The sequence below is a fragment of the Myodes glareolus genome, chromosome 18 (genome assembly GCF_982192425.1).
Source record: "Myodes glareolus chromosome 18, mMyoGla1.1, whole genome shotgun sequence".
NCBI classification, from domain to species: Eukaryota; Metazoa; Chordata; class Mammalia; order Rodentia; family Cricetidae; genus Myodes; species Myodes glareolus.
The window spans coordinates 61,262,216-61,283,486 of NC_142043.1; the positions used below are offsets into that span (position 1 = coordinate 61,262,216).

The 21,271-nt window shown below is 45.9% G+C and overlaps 1 protein-coding gene and 1 long non-coding RNA gene across 3 annotated transcripts; one reads left to right on the plus strand and one right to left on the minus strand.

Annotated features, from left to right (window-relative positions):
• The first annotated feature begins 5,251 nt into the window (after positions 1–5,251).
• On the plus strand, positions 5,252–19,257 carry Spatc1l (spermatogenesis and centriole associated 1 like). Of its 2 annotated transcripts, XM_087897839.1 has the most exons (4): positions 5,252–5,564; positions 8,226–8,573; positions 18,324–18,475; positions 18,736–19,257. In XM_087897839.1, the coding sequence occupies exons 1-4, from the start codon at positions 5,363–5,365 to the stop codon at positions 19,060–19,062; spliced, it is 1,029 nt and encodes a 342-aa protein (XP_087753965.1). In that variant the 5' UTR covers positions 5,252–5,362; the 3' UTR covers positions 19,063–19,257. The 2 variants fall into 2 exon arrangements, with proteins under 2 accessions (XP_087753965.1, XP_087753966.1); XM_087897840.1 differs by lacking the exon at positions 18,736–19,257 and having other exon boundaries at positions 8,226–8,509; positions 18,324–18,425.
• LOC148119172 (uncharacterized) lies at positions 18,233–19,611 on the minus strand. The gene is made up of 2 exons (XR_015735411.1): positions 19,388–19,611; positions 18,233–18,458 (listed from the first exon to the last, which is right to left on the minus strand). It is a non-coding gene; the product is annotated as an uncharacterized LOC148119172 (long non-coding RNA).
• Positions 19,612–21,271: the final 1,660 nt, after the last annotated feature.

Here is a 21,271-nt window from a genome sequence, read left to right on the forward strand (position 1 = left end):
CCTGCTGAAGGACGTGATGGGAGCTGCTTCTGACAAAGTCGTTGTTCTTTTCTGTTTTAAATAAATTTTTGCTGTATGCTGATTTTTTATTCTCTAATTTATTTTAGCAAGTACAACTATATGGTAATATATAGTCGATTTATTATCTTTTCCCTCCCTTCTTGACTTCGCTTCCTTCACTCTGTAGCTCTGGTTGTCCAGGAACTCACTCTGTAGATTAGGCTAACTTCAGACTCACAGAGACCCACCTACCCCTGCCTACCCAGTGCATTCATTAAAAGCTTGTGCCACTACACCCAACTTTCTTTTTTTTTTTTAAATTTATTTATTTATATATAGTCTATAGTATTCTGGGCACCAGATCTCATTATAGATGGGTGTGAGTCACCATGTGGTTGCTGGGAATTGAACTCAGGACCTCTGGAACAGCAGTCAGTTTTCTTAACCTCTGAGCCATCTCTCCAGCCCCTACACCCAACTTTCAACTTGATTTATTATTACCTCAATTTTATTTCATCTCTGTGTTTTATACAGTTAGTATTTCTGTGTACCTGTAGTATAAACTACTATTTTTTTTAAAGTTTAAGATGTTTTTATTTAAAGGTTCTCAGAAGAAATAAATCAGACAAAGTTAACAACCTGATCAAGTGTACAGCTCCCAAACAGCCTTCTGGCGTCTGACGAGTCCCGGGTGGGAAACCGCAGTCGCCTTGACACAGTGCAGCCGCCTGGCGGTCCCGCAGCGCAGTAGAGTGAAAACGTTAGCTCTTGGTCAGTGGTCGCTATGAAAGTCTCTGTTTATCTATAAAAAAAGGTATTCATAATTTTTTTTTAGCAATTCAACAACTGTCTACTATGTGATAGCTAACTGATTTTTCAATTTTATGTACAGAGGCTGTATTTCCCAAATCTGACCCAGGTGAACACGGCACTCAGTTCAGATGTACCTAACAGTAGATTCTCCCTTCCCCTTCTGACTGAGCTACCAACTTCCTGTCTTAACTAATGCAAAATACAGCAAGCAGTGAGAGCCAGACTGTTAAATGTGCTAGGTACATGGATGCTGCTGCATTCAGTCTGGACGTCCACAAAGCAGGATACTTTAGGATATGCAGACCCAGTGATACCACGGCTTCTTTTAAAAAAAAAAAAAGGAAGAACAAAGCCTCATTCATCCTATGACTATGTAATTTTCACTAGGATCTACACTTCTCAGAGCAGCAGGGACATTTGAAACTATGAAATGTCACTGCCATCCCTCATCAAATACAAGCAATAGAATTTAAGAACTAAAAAATACTCAGAAGAGCTGGGTGGTGGTGGCACACACCTTTAATCCCAGCACTCGGGAGGCAGAGGCAGGTGGATCTCTGTGAGTTCGAAGCCAGCCTGGTCTGTAAGAGCTAGTTCCAGGACAGGCTTCAAAGCTATAGAAAAACCCTGTCTCGAAAAACAAAAACAAAACAAAAAAAACACTCAGAAGAAATAACTGCTTAGCCGTAGCTCCTGAGCTAGGAGGATTTGGCTGGTGGAAACAGGGAAGGTCAGCCACCTTATACAGAACAAAAGAAAAATAGCCCCTGAGGTAGGCAACTGGTCTCTGAAGACAGTTTATCATGAGTTTTAGAACTTACACAATTGCTTTTAAAAAGCATCAGTAACAGCGCATATTATCTCATATGTACTAAAGCAGAAATAACTTGATGAGTCACAAATTTCACCGTTTCAAAGTTGGTTTTCTTCACACTTGAACACCTGTAGTGATGACATAAAGTGTGGCGCTGCTTGAATTCAAATCCGCCCCCTTTCTCCTCTGTGTGTCCGTACATAATTAAAATTATAAAACATAGTGCAAAGGTACAAAGAAGGCACGTTGTTCTGGCCTCAAACTGGCCTGGCAGAAGTAAAAGAGCAGAGAAGATTCACCACTGAGAAAGATGGAGCTCCTGGCTCCTGGCTCCTTAGTCTTCGGTGTGGTCACCTTTAAAAGTGCCGAGTTTTTTAGTTTTTCAAGTTTGCCTAATGGAGAGCATGCCTGTCAGCCAACAGGCAGCACCTCCATGGTTCCTGCCAGACTTTGGCTGTAAAGTGAATTCCTTGATAAGAGGAAATGCTCTGTGGAGTAATGAGCCTACCTTCAAGCCGCCCCCAGACTGCTCCCAATACCTTCCCCTTCCCAGGGAGATCCAAGTATTCCTCCTTGAGTCCTCCTTGTTACCTGACTTCTCTGGATCTGTGGACTGTAGCATGGTTATCCTTTACAGCTAAGTGAGTACGCAGCATGCTTGTCTGGGTCTGGGTTACTCCCACTCAGATGATCTTTTCTAGTTCCATTCTTTCCTTCCTTCCTTCCTTCCTTCTTTCCTTTCTTTTTTTTTTTTTTTTTTGGTTTTTTGAGACAGGGTTTCTCTGAAGCTTTGGAGCTTGTCCTGAACTAGCCCTTGTAGACCAGGATGACCTTGAACTCACAGAGATTTGCCCGCCTCTGCTTCCTGAGTGCTGGAATTAAAGGCACACACCACCACTGCCCGGCTAGGTGTCATTTTTTTTAAACAGCTGAGTAATATTCCATTGTGTAAATGTACACTTTCTTATTCATTCTTCAGTTAAGGGACATCTAGGTTGTGCTCAGGTTCCAGCTTTTATGAATAAAGCTGCTATGAACATAGTTGAGCAAGTGTTCTTGTGATATGATTGGGCACACTTTGGGTATATGCCAAAGAGTGGTACTGTTGAGTCTTAGGTATAAAAATTCCCAATTTTTGGAGACACTGCCATATTGACTTCCAAAGTGGCTACACACGTTTGCCCTCCCATCAGTAATAAAGGAGTATTCCCCTTGCTCTACATCCTCTCCAGCATAAGCTGTCATTAGTGTTTTTGATCTTAGCCGTCCTGACAGATGTAAGATGGAATCTCAGAGCCATTTTGGTTTACATTGCCCTGATGGCGAAGGATATTGAACATCTTTAAAAGTATTTCTCAGCCATTTGAGACTGAAGCTGGTCTTTAAAGACAATGATGCGAGCACAGGAGAAATTCAAGCTGAATGAAACGTAAGATGACACCGGAATGTGCAGGATGTAGTAAGGCATGCAGTGAATAAGGATTTCACATCTTTGAGCTTAACAGCTACTGCAGGAAGCCAGACTGAATGTAAAGGAGGAAATAATAAAGTGAGCAAAACGTCAGATGCACTAAAACATGGATCAATCTGAAGGTTAGGGCTCTGAGAAGATCAACCCAGTTCTGGTCTGATAAATAAAAAGAAACAACTTCTATCATAAATAACAAAGGGCTTAGCACAATGGTTCTCAACCTGTGGATCGAGACCCGTTTGGGGGCTGCATATCAGATACTTACACCACAGCAGGAGGAACTGTGTTAAAGGGTCCTAGTATTAGGAAGGTTGAGAACCACAGGCTTATCGCCACAGATCCTAGAGGTGGTAAGTCTTTGCCCACCTTGCTTTCCCAAGGTGGTGCTTGCTCAACCTTGCCCCCACATCGCACTCCAAGCCTGTCCCCTTTGGTTTCATAGTTCCCAGTACCCTGCTCGCTGTCCTGGAGCTTGCTATGTAGACCAGGCCCCAAACTTAGAGAGATTCTCCTGCCTCTGCTTCCCAAGGACTGGAATCTGGCTTCCTAGAAACATTTTAAAGATTGAATTATAAGTTTAAAATATCCCCAGAATAAATCTAGGTCTATAGTTTTACTGCAAGGTTCTAAGAAACATTTAAGAAAAGAATCAAATTAATAATTTAAATAATTTAACATAAATACCCCAGAGTTGGGACCCTTGGCAACTCATTTTGTAACTTGATAGTATAATATAAAATCAGATGAAGACATTACCTCTGGGTAAAGGCAGCTGCTGCCAACCTCATGACCCCATAAGGTCCTAAGTTTGATCCCCAGAACCCACAGGATACAGAGAGAACAACTGACTGTTGGGAGCTGTGAATTACAAACTGAATTGCTTGTAAACAACGTGTTATGCTTGCAGCTGCTCTGAGCACGAGACCCTTAGGAGTTCCTGATGGCAGGGGAGTGATTTCTGGTGGGTTTGGTTGGGGTGTGGCTATCAGTTAGGGATCTCTATATAAGCTGCCCCTGGACACAATAAAGGGGGCAATGTTTCAAGGATGACCCGTGTCTCTGTCTGTGTGTCTTTGTGTGTTTAAATCTCCAGGCCCTTGCCTGGCTCGCAATGGTCCTGTAGTGCAGGCGCCGCTATACAGGAGTGGTACTGTAGTACACGCAGTACAGGCGGGCAGTACAACTGGCTCTTGGAAGTTGTCCTCTGATGGCCACATGTGTATATCCTCATCATGGAGGATCAGTCAGCAGCCACTGGTGTCTCTGAGTGGCCAGATTCAAAAATAGAGGTTTTTTTTTTCTCCATACAGTAGGAAAAACAGGTACCTGGGTGACAGTTACGTTAGACAGTTTCTAGACAGTTACGTTAACCGCCAGTCTTGTGATCTCCGGTCCTCATCCCTACTTTGTTGAGTAGTTGTCATGGAGACAGACACTCAGTGCTCGGTGTATGTGATGGACTCCAATGTGTTGCCTTCAGCCTTTTTGTGAGGGAAATGTGATAACGTGATCAGTAAGTGGCCTCTGCCTCCAGCCCTGCCAGGGCTCCCCTGGAACCTCCCTGGGGCTGTGGGGCAACCGTGGGGTCCTGCCCCAGGCCAGTCATCTCCTCTGCTCTCATGGCCATTTTATTTCTTATATAGGTTCCGAGAGTGACTCAAAACCAGCATGTCATATGCCCTGTATGTTCTGTGAGCGCCACTGGCCTGTGATCCCATGGAGTCAGGGAATGACAGGGTAATCTCATTGGCACATGTCACTGAGATGACAGCCAAGTCTCCACTGTGGCCTGTAGACTTCTCATAGTGTGGACAACATGACCCTCCCATAGCCTGTTCTGGCTTCTTCTGGAAGGTGCTATCGAGGTCTAGCCTTGGGGGTCTTGGTACATGCCGTCCTCCCTGTCTAGGCTGCCTTTTGGGAGGTCCTTCTCTTGTCTTCATGTTCCATAGACCCTGTCTGTGTTATTGACACCCTCAATCCCTCTGTGATTTGAAGTGCTTGCCTATATACCCCGTATGTATCTGGTTCCTGAGTGTATCACCACGCCCAGGTTGGTATTGTCTGGGGAAGTGACTGAGGACCAGAGGAAGAAGGGTGCTGGCCTTGTGGCGCTGTCTCTTTAAGGGTAGCGACATCACAAGGCTGTGGAAGGCCAGGCAGCGTGGAACTCCGTGGTCTTCGGTTGTTTCTGTGGGGTCTGCGGACTCTGTATTTCCATCTCCATGGGGCCACAGGCCCACATGTGAACACTCTAGGACACTATGGCAGAGGGCAGCGAGTTGATGAACAGGCTCATGAGTGAGAACGCAGACCTGAAGAAGCAGGTGCGCCTCCTGAAGGAGAACCAGATGCTGAAGCGACTGCTCAGTGAGAGCTGCCAAGAGAGCTGTGGCCGAGGGAGCCGGGACCTGCTCTTTCCCAAGACCCCTACCTACCCTGAGGCCTGCTCCCCCGGGAATGGAGGTGAGGTGCAGGCCTTGCCAGGACGGGGCAGCTCCACCTGTGAAGGGTTGTAGGGTTTAGAGAGGCCCTGCTCACGGGGTACCTTCCAACCTCTCGGGTCAAGTAGCCTGTTGCGTGGAATGTCCCAGGGAAAGCCTTTCTCTCAGGGGCTCAGTCCACACCTGAATGGTGGAGCGGACATGTCAGCTGGTGGATATGCCCACTGGTCATGTCTTCTCAAAGCACTGTAACCTGGATTGAAACAGGCAGGGTGTGAATGCGTGGTTCCAGGCCTGCTGCAGTCATTTCCGTCTTGCTGGGCTTGACTGGGTGTTTTTATCCTGCTTGATGTGTTTCTTTTCTCTGCTTTGTGGCAACTGGTGCCATATTCTTGTCTTGCCGTGAGACAGGTGTGCCCGTTGGTCGAGCTGAGCTGTGCCTCATCCATTCATTTGCCATAGGTTTACAGAGTCCCTTGATTGAGCCTGGCTCCAGGAGCAGGGTGCAGCTCCCACCCCGGAAGGAGACTCTGCTATCAGAGTGGTAAAGACTGGCAACCATCTATTCACCAAATATATCAATTTAAATCTGTGCCTTTTTTTTTAACAGATAGGAGGGAAAAGCATATGTGGAGCTGGTGATCAGTTTCTGCTAAATGTAGTTGGTTGTGTTTTAAAAGGTTTGGTAAAAACAAAAAAATTCTCTTTTCACACATAGTCGTGGGATTTGGAGTGTGTTTGGCATATGTGACCTGGGACTTTGGTTGGAATGGTGGGCAGTGGACAGAGGACCCCCATCACTGATGCCTGGGAACTGTAGTGATTGGTACTGTAGTGTAGGTTCGGCTTCCTTAAGGAAGTGATTGCTGTTCATACCACTTAGCCAGAGTGGGAGGCTAGAGATATGTTCCAACTCCCCAAGTCCTTAGGGAAACAAATAGCCTGCTGCAAACTTTGGAGTTGGCCAGGCCATAACCCACTTGTGCGGGGTGTCTTGGAACTTAGCGATGAACCTGTCAAAAGGGAGACTTTGAGGACCTGTGTTTGGCGTAGTGACTTCTTCGGGTCCACTTTGGATGTCTGCCTCTGTCCTCTGAGCCCAGCCAGCACTGGAAAGGCATTTTGGAGCACACGGGGGTCTGGTAGGCACAAAGCCTAGAGGGTTCGAGGAGCCCTTCACCACATCTCCATCACTGAGTCCCAAGTGGAGCCTTGAAGAGGGAGCTTGGCTAGACAGGGGATCCTCCGTGGGAGCTGGAGTTGGGATGGAGACGTTGCTGCTGACAAGTGGCTAAGAGAACAGAACGTTTGTTGGCAGGACAGTGCTCATGCAACTGGGTCGCGTGTGATGTCCTGCAGTGAATGCGTGAAATTTGTGACCCTATGCATTGTGGTGACTGTGGAGGTACTAACCCCTATGACTCATTGTTGCTGACCACTGCTGGAGACTGACAAACCTTGTGCTACCTGACTGGGTCCCAAGGGTATGAGACAGGGAAATAGTTTCGTACTTCCCACATGTGAAATGCAGTTCCCGGAATTAATGTTGAAGAGATCCTTTTCTCAGAATTTTTAGAGTTTTGTTTATTATCCCACTGTGGTTTTCTTGTTTTCTTCTCCTCCTCCTCTTCTTCTTCTTTCTGAGACAGTGTTTCTCTGTAATCCTGGAACTCAGTAACCAGGCTGGTCTCAAACTCACAGAGATCTGCCTGCCTCTGCCTCCCGAGTGCTGGGATTAAAGGTGTGCACCACTACAGCCCGACGCGGTTTTCTGCTTCTTACGGAGCCCTTTGACATCAATTTCTAAGAGAAGCTCCCCTGCCAACGTTTCTAGTGGGGTCCAACTGTCCCTAAGGCTCTTTGGTGCTTTGCGGAGTGTCTGGGTAGGGGCTGTGAGGCCTTCAAGGACCAAGGGGTCTCACAGGGCAGACAGGAGGTGCAGTATCTTGCTGGCAAGTAGTTGTGTTAGCTTCTTAGAAAACACCTTTGGGACAGAGCAGTTGGTTCCTGCATGTGTACATTTTAAGATAGAACTTTTGATAGGCTCTTAAAAACACTTTCTCAAGTACGCTTGCTTTCTCGCTAAGAGAACAAGCCCTGGTTAGACGAGAACTTCCCAAGTCAAAGAGCAGACTGAGGAGGCCTGTGGGAAACAGGAAAGAGCAGTCCAATTGCACGCACCTGCGCTCAGGCCTGGCCGCAGAAGGGTTCGCCGAGAGCCAGGGGGCACATTCCGAGAAGCTGACCACAGCTTTGCCGTTTGTTTTCAAGTACTGAGCTTTGAACTCAGAGCCTAGCCCAGTTAAACAAGTGCCCTACCTCTGAGCCACCAACCCTAACCACAGCTTTGCTTTTAGACTAGAAAGGGATGAAAAAGTCGTTGGGCCAGGAAGCAGAGGAACCAGGTGGTCCACAAGTGGCTGGGTATGGATAAATTTTACGTTACAGGAAAACTAGTAGGATGAGACCATTTGTGATGGATTTAAAAACCACGCAGGCGTCACTCCCGTGAGTGTGGTTGGTTGTGAGCACAGGAAGGCCCGCGTGCTTGCTGTTGAGCTCGGGTGAAGTGCTAAGGCGCCAGAGCTCCGGGTTGGGAGCGAGCATTTCCATCCGCATCTCTGTGCTTCCCATGCCTCAGTACCTCCAGTCTGACTTACCGCCCTCTTCTTCTCCTCCCCAGGTCCAGATTTTGGAAGGTTTGCCAGTGTCCCTGACACACCCTCTCAGCTACAGACATCTTCCCTAGAGGACCTGCTGTGCTCACACGCCCCACTCTCCAGTGAGGACGAGGCCTCCCCGGGCTGTGCCACCTCCTCTCAGCTGCCTTTCAAGACCTTCCTCAGTCCTCCAGAACTGCACACACGCATTGCCGACAGGAAGCTCTCGCCACTCCTGAGCCCCTTGCAGGATTCCCTGGCTGACAAAACCCTGCTCGAGCCCAGGGAAATCGCGCGGCCTAAGAAGGTGTGCTTCTCCGAGAGTAACCTGCCCACTGGGGATAGGAGCAGGCGGACCTATTACCTCAATGGTATGGTACACACATGTGGCCCTGGGTGGGGAAAACGATGTTCAGGAGACTTGGCTGAGGCTAGCTTCTCCAGTGGTGATGAGCAGGGAGGAAAGCCAGGGAGGGCCAGGGTCCAGGGTTATGTCTGTCTGTCCTGGCCTTTTGGGAAAAAATGGAGTTGCTTTTCCTCATATTTAGTTGCAAAAGCCGTGCATGCGATTCTGGATATAAGACCTTTTGGGGGTTGTCGCCCAGTCTGCGTGTTCTCCACTGTTTACTGGTTCGTTAGGGGAAGGATGAAACTACTGAACACAGTCATGTCAACTGCCTGATAGTTTTCTTTTGCAGTTCGTACTTTCGGTGTTCAATTTCAGAAGTCCTTGTTAAACCCGAGGTTATAGATTCTCTTTATTCTTTTGGAAGTTTTATAGCTTTAGGTTGTGGATTTAGGTTTCTTACGAGTTACAAGCTTTATGTTTTTTGTTTGTTTTTTTTAATTTTTTTTTTTTTTTGGTCTGTGGTATGAGGTTTGCATGTAGAAGCTACTTCCAATACCAATCCTTGAAAAGATGGCTCTTCCTCATGGAACTACTACTTTTGACTGCACCTTGTCAAAAACTGATCCTCTTCCTGCATGTGAGTCTACTTTTGGACTCTTATGTGGCTCAATGCATCCGTCTGTGTAGACCCACTTGCACTGGTGGCTTTACGTAAAATCACAAATCAAGTCGTCCTGGGTGTTCCAGCACCTTCATGCTTCTGCACCCTCTTTAGAATCAGACTGGCCATGTTTACAAAAGAAAGTCTGATGCTGTCTTGGCTGGAAGGATCTTGGATTGCTAGACCAATTAATTTTTAGACAAACAGCACCTTTGAGAAATTGACATATTTTAGTTTTTATTTTTTAATAATTTTTGAATATGAGTGGGTGATTTCCCCTTCTCTTTTCTCTGTCCAACCTCTCCCTGTACCCCTTCTCTCAAATTCATGATGGCTTCTTTTTCTTTAGTTGTTGATACATATGTGTGTGTGTTCCTAAATATATAAACACAACCTACTCATTCTGTATAATTTTACTTGTATTTATGATTTCAGAGTTGGTCACTTGAATTTTAAATGCACACTGTATGTTTATATTAATTGAGGTATGTAAATGTTGTTTATTTATTCATTTGTTTGCTTTTGAGACAAAAGTCTTTCTAAGCATCTCCAACTGTCCTGGAACTCACTATATAGACCAGATTGATCTTAAACTCACAGAGAGCCGCCTGCCTTTGCATCCCAAGTGCTGGGATTAAAGGTGTGCACTATCATCTACTGGCCATAAATTTTATTAACATTTTATATTTCTTACACATGCAAATACCTCTATATATTCCTATAGATAGTTACTATACACCTGTATATTGACCTCTGTGATAGTTAATTTATGTGTCATATAGCAGCCTCTTGGGCTAGGGCACCTAGTCATTTAGCCATTCATTATTCTGGGTATGCTAGTAAAGATTTTTTTTATAAGATTAATATTGAAATTGGTAGACTAGAAAAAATGAATCTCCGAGATCTTCACTGTGGGTAGTCTTTGAATTAGTTGAAGGCCTTGAAGAGATTCCCTGATAATTCTGCTTTCAGACCTGGACCTGAAATATCAGTTCTTTTGGGCTCTATGACACTAGCCTTTGGATAGGAATTTTATCTGTATCATCAGGTCTTCTGACTTTCCATTTGCCAACTGCAGCTCTCAAGATCTATGGTGTTTCATAAGCCTGTGAATCCCTTATAATGAATCCCTCCAAACGTGAGTGTGTAAATGTGCGCACACGCGCGCGCGCACACACACACACACACACACACACACACACACACACACACTGTTCTATTTCTCTGGAGAACACTGATAAATACAATTTGTGTTCTAAATACTTACCAAACTAGCAACTATTTTGATAGATTCCTTCTGTGTTGTTTGTTGTTGTTGATGATGTTTGCAGTACAGGGACTGAACCAAGGTTCCCCAGCATGCTAGGTAAGCGCCCTATTTACTCCTGAACTATATATCCTGCCCGATTATGTCACTTGTGAAGGAAGACAAGCTCATTGTTTTATTTCTAACTCTGCCTTTAATTTCTTTTTCTTATTCTATTACCCTGGCGAGGTCTGTAAAGCAATGTGGCATGGGAATGAAGACAATGCCATCTTCGACTTTTTCTAGTTAGGGAAATTTCATGTGTTAACTATGAAGTTTGACACCAATTAAGGTTCTTGTAGATGTCTCTTACTCAGTGAAAGAAATCCCCTTTGGTTTCTAGTTTGCTGATTTATCACAAGCAGGTGGTAGAATTTTGTTAAATACTTTTTCAGCATCTATTGAGATGAATATTTTTTTTGTGATGCATTAAGATATTTTAACTTTTCCTCACTGTGAGGGAACACTGGAAGCAAGCTACTTATGAAGACAGCGTTGTTTTGGCTCATGGTTTGGGAGACTCAAGTCGAAGATCAAGGTGCCCCCTGTAGTTGTAATTCTGGTGAGGGGGCGCAGGTGAGAAGTGGGGAGAAGGACAGGGATCTCAGGTCCCACAGTGCCGTGTGAGGGCACACACTCAGTGAGCTAAGGACCTACCACCAGGCTCTACTCCTTTAAAGGCCCATAGTACCCACCCTTAAGCCAAAACTTGGCATATGGACCTTTGGAGATCCCATTCATACCCTTGCTTATGGTAAACCATACTGACTAATTTTTTTTTAATGTTAAACTAACCTTGCATTCTTGAGATAAACCTCATTTGATGTTGATATACTTTACTTTTTCACCTTGTTGAATTCCACTTGCTAAATTTTTTAAGATTATATGCTATTCACGTGAGATATCATTCTTCAATTTTCTTGTAATATAGTTTTCTGATTTGGTATAAATTGTTGGTCCCAAAGAATGAGATAGACAATGTTACTGTCTTCTTATTTTGTTGGAAGAATTTATGTCTTGTTTGTCTTCTTTCTTTCTTTATTCTTTCCCCCTTGTTTTTTTCAAGACAGGGTTTCTCTGTGTAGCCCTGTCTTGGAACTTGCTCTGGCCTCCAACTCAGAGATCCACCTGCCTCTGCATCTCGAGTAATGGGATTAAAGTATTTGCAACCACTGCCCAATTTTTATCTATTTCTTACATGTTTGTCAGAATTCACCACTGAAACTACCTTGGCCTTGAAATTTCTTTTTTTATTGATTTTATTGAGCCATACATTTTTCTCAGATTTCCTCCCTGCCTCTCCCCTCCTCTTCAACCCTCTCCATGGTCCCCATGCTCCCAATTTACTCAGGAGATCTTATCTTTATTATTTCCCATGTAGATTAGATCCATGTTTATCTATCTATCTATCTTGGGGTCCTCATTGTTGTCTAGGTTCTCTGGGATTGTAATTTGTAGGCTGGTTTTCTTTGCTTTATGTTAAAAAACACTTATGAGTGAGTACATATGATAATTGTCTTTCTGGGTTTGGGTTACCCCACTCAAAATGATGTTTTCTAATCCCATCCATTTGCCTGCAAATTTCAAGATGTCGTTATTTTTTCTACTCTGTAGTACTCCATTGTGTAAATGTACCACATTTTCCTTATCCATTCTTTGATAGAGGGGCATTTAGGTTGTTTCCGGGTTCTGGTTATGACAAACAAAGCTGCTGTGAACATAGTTGAGCACATGTCCTTGTGGTACGATTGAGCATCCTTTGGATATATACCCAAAAGTGGTATTGCTGGGTCTTGAGGAAGGCTGTTTCCTAATTTTCTGAAAAATCACCACACTGACATCCAAAGGGGTTGTACCAGCTTGCATTTCCACCAGCAATGCAGAAGTGTTCCCTTTATCCCACATCCTCTCCAGCATAAGTTGTCATCAGTGTTTTTGATCTTGGCCATTCTTACAGGTTAAAGATGGAATCTCAGAGCTATTTTGATTTGCTTTTTTCTGATTACTAAGGATGTTGAACATTTCCTTAAGTGTCTTTCAGCCATTTTAGGTTCCTCTGTTGAGAGTTCTCTGTTTAGGTCTGTTTCTATTTTGGATTATTTATTCTTTTGATGTCCAATTTCTTGAGTTCTTTGTATATTTTGGAGATCAGATCTCTGTTTGATGTGGGGTTGGTGAAGATCTTTTCCCATTCTGTAGGCTGTCGTTTTGTATTGTTGACTGTGTCATTTGCTTTACAGAAGCTTTTCAGTTTCAGGAGGTCACATTTATTAATTGTTTCTCTCAGTGTCTGTGCTACTGGGGTTATATTTAGGAAGTGGTCTTCTTTGCCAATGCATTGAAATTTTTTTCTAATGATCTTTTTCTTTTTTTTTTTAAAAAAAGATTTGTTTATTTTATTTTATGTGTATTCATGTTTTTCCTGTATGTATCTGTGTGTACTGAGTACATGTACAGTGCCTGTTCAGCCAGGAGAGGGAATAGGATTCCTTGGAACTAGAATTAAAGATCATAACGAAATCACCATGTGGGTACTGGAAACCGAACCCAAGTCCTCTGAAAGAGGAACAAGTGCTCTTAACTTCTGTGCCGCCCTCCAGTTTCTGTAAGAATGTTTTGTAATTACAAATTACATTTTACTGAGTAAGTATATTCTGTAGTTATCTATTTGTTTTTGCATGAGATTTGGTAATTTGTATATTCCTGGTGACATGTTCTGTTTCACCTAGGTTGCTATTTTTTGTGTAAAGTTATTCCTAATATTATTATCCCCTATGTGTCATTAGAGTGGTATCATTTCTAATTTTTGATCACAGCTATTTTTGTATTTTATTCTACCCTAATATCTCTAGCTAGAGATGCATCAATTATACTGACGTTTTTCCTTGATGTACAGGCAGATTTTGAAATTCTAGGTAGGTCTAGGAATGAGTCCTAGAATTCTAGGTAGAATATGTTTCATCTGCGTAATTAATGCTTGTGGGATACAGAGGAGAGAGATAGACCCCAGCATGAGACATGCAGGGGCTGGGAAGACGACTCAGTCAGGAAAGTGTCTGCTGCGTAAGCAGGAAGTCCTAAGTTCGCATTTCTATCCTCTATGTAAAGGCTGAGGACTGTAGCGTGTACATATAACCAGCTGTGGAGCAGGTCTCAAATCCAGTCAGAGAGTGGTTGGTTACTCCTATAGAAACCATGCCACTATTGCATCACTGGACATGTCCTGCTTGTCAGGTCAGGTCAGCAATGTTGCATTTTCATTGCCAGGTGAGAGGATTGATGGCTTTTCTCCCCCAGTGACCTGCATGTCATCTTCTAGCACTAGAAAAGCTAAGAAGCAAGGAGGTAGCTTCCAAGCTCAGTTCTCAATTCCTGGGGTTTTAATACCTTCTGTAACTGTACAAAATGACTAAGAAAGAAACACATTGAAAGGCATAAAACTTAACTAAAAATTTGTGGATTAGAAGACTTAATATCCAGTTTCTTTATGAAAGACAAGCAGAACCTTATATTTATATTGACCTACAAGCAGAACCTTATATTTATATTGACCTATAAGGGATCCAGGACAGGTAAAACAACTTAAAAAGTGAACAAAGAAGATTCACACTTTCTGATTTCAAATCCACTATGATGCCAATCAAGACTTAACATAGGGGTGAGCCCAGCTCAAGCTCATGCATTTAAAGTCTGGTGTTCTAACATTGCTAAGACAGTTAAGTGGAGAGAGGATGGTCCTCAGCACATGGGGTGTGTGTGCAAAGCGTGATGCTAGGCCATACCTCACATCATATACAAAAATCAACTCAAAGCCTATGAAAATGCCTAAGAGAGCTAAGAATTCTAAAACCCACAAAACTTAGACACAGGGTTAAGTCTTCATTACCTTAGATTTGACGATGAATTTTTAGGTATGACACCAAAATCTAATGCAACCATGATAAACTGAACTCTCTTTTTTTTCTGAGTGAAAACCTCTTGTGCTTTAATAAGGGACATCAAAAAATGAAAAGTCACTGTAGAAATTATTTGTAAGTCATATATTGGTATGGAAATAGTTCCAGAATTTATAAGAACTCTTGCAGGATATGGTGACTCACTTTGGCAATCCCAGGTCATAGGGAGCTGTGGCAGGAGGATTGCCTTGAGTTCCAAGGTTGCCTGGGCTACATATGATTTCTAGGCCAGCCTGGGCTGCAGAGTAAGACCTTTATGAAAAAAAAATCAACTAAAAGCAAAATAAAAACCCCTTGCATTCGATAGTAAAAAGCCAAACAATCCAATTAAAAAAGGAGAAGGCTCCAGGTGTGGTGGCACCCTCCTGTACTGTTATCACTTAGGACAGTGGTCTTCAGCTTCCTAATGCTGTGACCCTTTAATACAGTTCCTCATGCCATGGCGACCCCAGCCATACAATTATTTCATTACTACTTCATAACTGTAATTTTGCTACTGTTAGGAGTCATGATTTAACTATCTGATATGTAGGTTATCTGATATGTGACCCCATGAAAGGGCCGGTCAACCCCAAAGGGGTTGCCACCCACAGGTTGAGAATCACTGACTTAGGACTTGGAGACAGAAGAATCTCTAGCTCTAGGACTGGGGCCGATAATTCTTCCAAGAAGATATCTAACTGGCCAATATGCACCGTTAACCATGCTCACAGTGAGAACCACAAGGAGATCCATGTTCCCATCTGCAGTGACACAGATGGGCAACAGTGGTATAAGATGGGGAGCGTGTGTGGATTTTCTTTGAGCACTGATGGGAATGCAGAGTCGGGCAGCCACCAGGGTCCTCACAAGGTCATAAACCTCATGACCCAGGAATCCCATTCCCAGGTGTTTACTCAGAGAACCGAAACATCTGTTCACACAGAAACTTTCCCATGAGTGTCCACAGCAGCCTCATTGACAATAGCCCAAAGAGGGAAACAATACAAACACCCATCAACTCATAAACAGGTCTATAAAGGTGCCTTATTTATACGATGGGATAGTCTTCAACCACCAGAAGGAATAATGAAGCGCTGATGTATACAAGACTGGACTTTGAAAGCAGTATGCCAAGTGGGTGATGTCAGACACGGAAGGCTGCCCACTGTGTAGTTCCACCAATGCGACACACCCGTCTTAGATAGATCCCTAAGTCAGAGTCTTGCAGGGGCTGGAGAAGGGAAAGTGTTTGCTTTGGGAAGTCGTGCAAACTTCTGAAAGTGATGGTGGTGATGGCTGTGTGGCTCTGTGGAATATTGGCCATTGAATTGGCTGCTTTAAAGAGATAAAGCTTATAGTATGTGAATTATGTTCTGATAAAGGACTTTTAATCTTTATTAATCAGGTGACCCTAGCTTCTACTGTACTAGATTCTGAGGTGTATCATCCGCCTGTACTTCGTGTACTTCCATACTATGCCTGTAGTGCAGCGCCTGCCCTATTGGATGGCTCACGAGCCGAGAAAGAGGCTGGAGATTTAAATACACAGACACCCAGTGACACGGGTCATCCTTGAATGACCCAAGAATGCCCCCTTTATTGTGATCCAGGGCAGCTTATATAGGGATCCTTAACTGATAGCCATGCCCCAGCCAAACCCACCAGAAACCACTCCCCTGCCATCAGGAACTCCTGAGGGTCTCGTGCTCAGAGCAGCTGCAAACACAGGAAAACAAATTGCTTTGCTCAGAGCAGCTGCAAGCATATCAAGTTGTTTACAGGAGAATCAGGGTCGGGGGGAGGGGGGTGTCCCACAGCCCCCAACAGTGAGGTTCCCTCAAAGGATTCTCATCTGGATGAGTCAACTCTTCCAAGGTTAAGAAATGAAAACGGGGCGTGCTGTTGGCCTGGCTGCTTGCTGCTCTGCCATGCTTTTCCAAGCATGTGACATTCCCTGTCAGGAGTATCACTCTCTTTGAAAAAGCTCCCTTCTTCCGACTAGACTGAGCCAGGGCACAGAGAAAAGCAAAGTTCACTCTCTTTCCTGGTCTGTGCCCTCTGGTTGTTTTCATAACCAGAGCAGGCTGTGGGGAGAGTATAGCTCTGCAGGTACCATGAACCCAAAGTCGTTGACTCCTACTGCTTGAGTCTGTGCAGGAGGCCAGGATGTGCGCCCTTGGCCTCTCTGCACTGACTGGCAGTGACGAGCTCCCCAGAGCACACTTGGGAAGTACATAGACTATCTAGCTTTGGGAGAGGCTGGTCTTGCAAGGGGGGGGGGTACCAGATACCAGCTGATCCTACTTCCAAGTACCTTGCTATACAGAGCAGTGAATGGGCTGGACCTTCATCTGCCCTGTCCCCTATTCTGTGAGCCTGGGTTGGAGTCCCTGTTTCTCTTGTCTACCCAAGCTTCTCTCTGGTTGTTTCACTTACTAGAGGAACCGGTATTCACAGGTATACATGCTTTTTGGCAATGTTGTCCTGGTCAATGAGTATCCCAGCCCCTGGCTTAGGACCTGACCCTGATGGGCAGCTGCTTGACCAAGGGCATTGGCAGAGCTAGCTCTGGGCCTGCCCCTTCATTCCATCATGGCTGTAAGATCAGCAGGTCATTCAGGGTCTCAGGCTGATGTGGACATACCAACAATGCTCAGGGTCACAAGGCACCAGCAGCAGGGTCCAGGGCCCACTTCTCGGTGTGGTTATCAGTGTCTTGTGTATGGATGCTGAGCTACTGCGGTGAGCGCGGGTCCTAGGCTTCCTCAGCCATGTGGTCATTACTGTTGCAGTCTCTGGGTCGGATCCATAGGACCTCACCAAACTGACACCCGGTCAGGGCTGTGTCACAGGTCTGGTCTGGAAGGTGCCTAGGTGTGAGCATGCCGTCCCATGTCTTCCATCAGGATGGGCATGTGAAGCTCAGGAGAGATGATTCTAAATGAGAGCAGCATATGGGATGGGGGTGGGGCCCTCAGGTCAAGTTACCTTGCTGCTCTGCTCTGTCATGTAGGAATTGGGCAGAGAGGGGTCATAGAGCTGACCCCCTCAGAGTGACAGGTTGTTACACATCCTGTAGATACCGGAGCTTTCTCTCAAAGTCAGAAGAGGTTCATTTCTCAAAGAGCGTAAGGTTTCAAAAATATATACTACATTTTTTAATAATGATTTCTATGACACCAGAGGCTGCTGCAGGCAGAGGGGTTATTTGGGGGCTGTTTTTTGTGGGGGGAGGGGATGCCAGGGTGAAGAGTCAGCCATCCAAGTGTTCCAAGAAAAGAATCTTCTATCTGCCCATTATCCTCTCCACAGACATAGGCAAGATTGGGTTGATACTGAACTTTAGACACCAGCCAGTCTTTGAGGGCGATGTTTGTGGACCCCTAGAATCTGGCCCTTTCCAGAGCCAGGCTGTGATGCTCTACGGTCCTCAGACAAGGCTGAGTTGGTGGGGTAACAGAATAGCATCTGAGAACAACAGGGAGCACCCCATTCTACCTGGATAGACCCAGAGACCCTGACGCTATCCTTCCCAGGGACCCCACTGTGTTCAGGTCCACATTGCAATCTCAGGCAGAGAATGGAACCACGTACTCAGGTCCAATCCCAGGAAACATGCAGAGAACAGAGAATGAGAGAGAGAGAGAGAGAGAGAGAGAGAGAGAGAGAGAGAGAGAGAGAGAGACAGAGAGAGACAGAGAGAGACAGAGAGACAGAGAGAGAGAGAGAGACAGAGACTGAAAGAGGAGATAGTCCCCTCTCTGGCTCCAAACATCTTAGCTTTAAAGACTTTTATTTACTCTGGCAATGGGGGGCAAAGGTACCTTGGTACCCTGAAATGGTCAGGATGGCACCTATCTCACCCAGAAATCCAGAGTTTTGCGGGTGCGGAGAAGGATGGCCGCATCGTTGGGGAGATCGCGTTCCAGCTTGACCGGCGTATCCTGGCCTATGTGTTCCCAGGGGTGACACGCCTCTATGGCTTCACAGTATCCAACATCCCTGAGAAGATCAAGCAGGTACACTGTCTTTGTTGGCCCAGGTCAGGGCTGGTACTGGGGGTACATCCTGGTGCTGACAAGTGCTTGAAGACCCTCTGACTCTTCAAGTGGGTCCAAGTGCAAACCCCCTAAGGGCTCATCCTTCTAAAGTGCTGAAAGGGACCTAGGGCATCCATTTCCCCTCTAAGCCCGCAAGTCTGCCCTGTCCCACCTTCCTCCACTAGGGTCAGAGACTTCTCTGACCTGGTCCCTTGTCTCCACTACTCTGTGTCCCTCAGACATCGATCAAGTCCCTAGACGGCTCCGTGGATGAGAAGAAGCTGCGAGAGTTGACGCATCGCTATCTGACCCTGACGGCGCGGCTGGAGAAGCTGGGCTACAGCCGCGAAGTGCACCCGGTGTTCAGTGAGTTTCTCATCAATACCTACGGCATCCTGAAGCAGCGTCCAGACTTGCGGGCCAACCCGCTGCACAGCAGCCCCGCTGCGCTGCGCAAGCTAGTCATTGACATTGTGCCCCCCAAGTTCCTGGGTGACTCCCTGCTACTGCTGAACTGCCTGTGTGAGCTCTCCAAGGAGGACAGCAAGCCACTCTTCGCCTGGTGAGCCACTCGTCTCACCCTTCCTGCAATAAATGTGTTTATTCCAAACCCGGGGGCCACCTGCGTCCTCCCGCATGGAAAGCTGTCTGCTCAGCTACAGTGGGGAGAGGCCTCCTCCACGTCTGCGCTTGCCCCGGGCAGCCAGCAGGTCGGGCTGCTCACAGTTGTAGGGCACCTGTTGCTTTATTAAAAGCTTATTTATTCGTGTTTGCCTTACCTCTGGCTCTTTGAGGGCGTGGTGAGGTATTTTGGTCTCTGCTGGCCTGCAAGAGCTGGGGATCGATGTTTATGAGCAGAACCTGGGACTGACTCCACCTGTGGCCACCTACCTTCCCTCAGAGGCAGCACCGCATCCTCGGAGGCCTCAGTCTCATCCTTGAGAGGACCAGCAGGTCCTCTTGCACTTTGGGTTTCTCCAGAAGCAGAGCTAGAGGCAAAATGGTTGTGGAACCTGCAGAGCCTATTAGAACAGATGTATCTGCAATCCAAGTTAGGGACTTTGGCCTATGACAACAGTGTGCAGTGTGCGTCAAGTCTGTGCTTGGCCTGTGTGACTGAGCATGTACTGTGCCCAGGATAGGCTCTGTGCAGCAGGAACACAGGGAAGGGATCACCAAGAGCTGCCGGGGCCTAGTTCTTGGGGCCCAGGAGCCTACAATGCTCTTGGACATTGGTCAGAGTGGCAAGGCTGCCGCGACTCCCGTCAATTCCCACCCCACAGGGGCGCATGTACACTGCCATAGTGTCAACCCTACAGCAAACAGATGGGCGTCTCAGCAAATCAGTGGGGTTGGGGCTAGGCATCCAAAGACCTGGAGTGCTGTGACTCTGGGCAGGTGTAAGAGCAAAAGTGGCTCAGGCATCGCAGGTAGCCACCCCAAGCGGCTCCCTGTGCTAGCCTCTGAGTTTTGAGGATAGGACTTCTGTCTTGCTCACTAAATTGTCGGAGCCAGAATACTGAGTGACACTCTCAAGGGACCCCACTCTGCTTGGTCTAGGTGTTCAGTTCTGAGTGCTGAGTCTTGGCGAAGAAAGCGACAAAACCTGATACAGGAGCGGGAGGGTCTTGCCAACCTGGCGTTGCCCCCGCCCTTGAGAGGCTCTGGCTCAGTGTCGTTGGCATCACCTTACCGCTTTGGAGTCACCTTTAGGGTGGTTAAAGCAAGGCAGTGAGCATGACAACACCCAGGAAGACCGCACGAGGAGCTGTCAGACCACAGGCCTGTAGCTATGTCTGTTGTCCTATGTCCTAGCCAGATAGGCCACAGCCACTTCCCCTTGGAGTCAGCAACTGGATGCTTCCTGCAAACCTGAGGTAATAAATAAGGGTGAGTATACCTGGATTTGTTTAATTAGATACAACAGGCTGGCAGACGTGGCGTGAGAGTTGAGTGCTCTGCTCACAATTCCAGCAGGAAGTATATCCTGCTTCTGTTCAGGGCTTTGTAAGGTGAGGGCCAAGATGCTTCAAAGGAACAAGGGCCTGTGTCGGCTTCTTTGAGAAGGAGTGGGTGAGGTAGGGTAGGTGAGTATGAACAGGTATGGGGGTAGAGAGTTCAACTTCCATAGGCTAGGATACAGGAGGGTGTCTCTACTGACCAAGTGCCTTGCCCTGTGTGGTTTGGAGGTCAGGGACCCTTGGTTTGGGGGGAGTTAAATGAGGAAGTGGGCTTTGAGTTGATTATTTTGCATAACAAAACATTTATAAACCAGGTGTTAACTAGCTCAGTGGAAAGACTGGTTTTTCCAAATAGCAAGGCATCCTGGATGTCATACTTTTCTTCTTAATTATTTTTTAGATTTATTTTATGTGTGGATATTTTGCCTGCATATACATTTGTGGAATATATGCGTGCCCAGTGCCCATGGAGGTCAGAAGAGGGTGTCAGATCCCCTGGAACTGGAGATACAGATGGCTGTAAGCTGCCATGTGGGTGCTGGGAATTGAACCTGGGTTCTCGGCAAGAACAATACTCTTAACTACTGAACCATTTCTCTAGCTCCAGGAATTGGCTTGGTTTTTGTTTTGTCTTGTCTTTTGTTTGTTTGTGTTTCAAGATAGGGTTTCTTTGTGTAACTCTGGCTGTCCTGGAACTAGCTCTGTAGATCAGGTTGACCTCAAACTCACAGAGATCCGCTTGGCTCTGTCTCTGGAGTGCTGGGATTAAAGGTATGTTCCACCACCGCCTGGCTGGCTTGGTTCTTGATTGCTG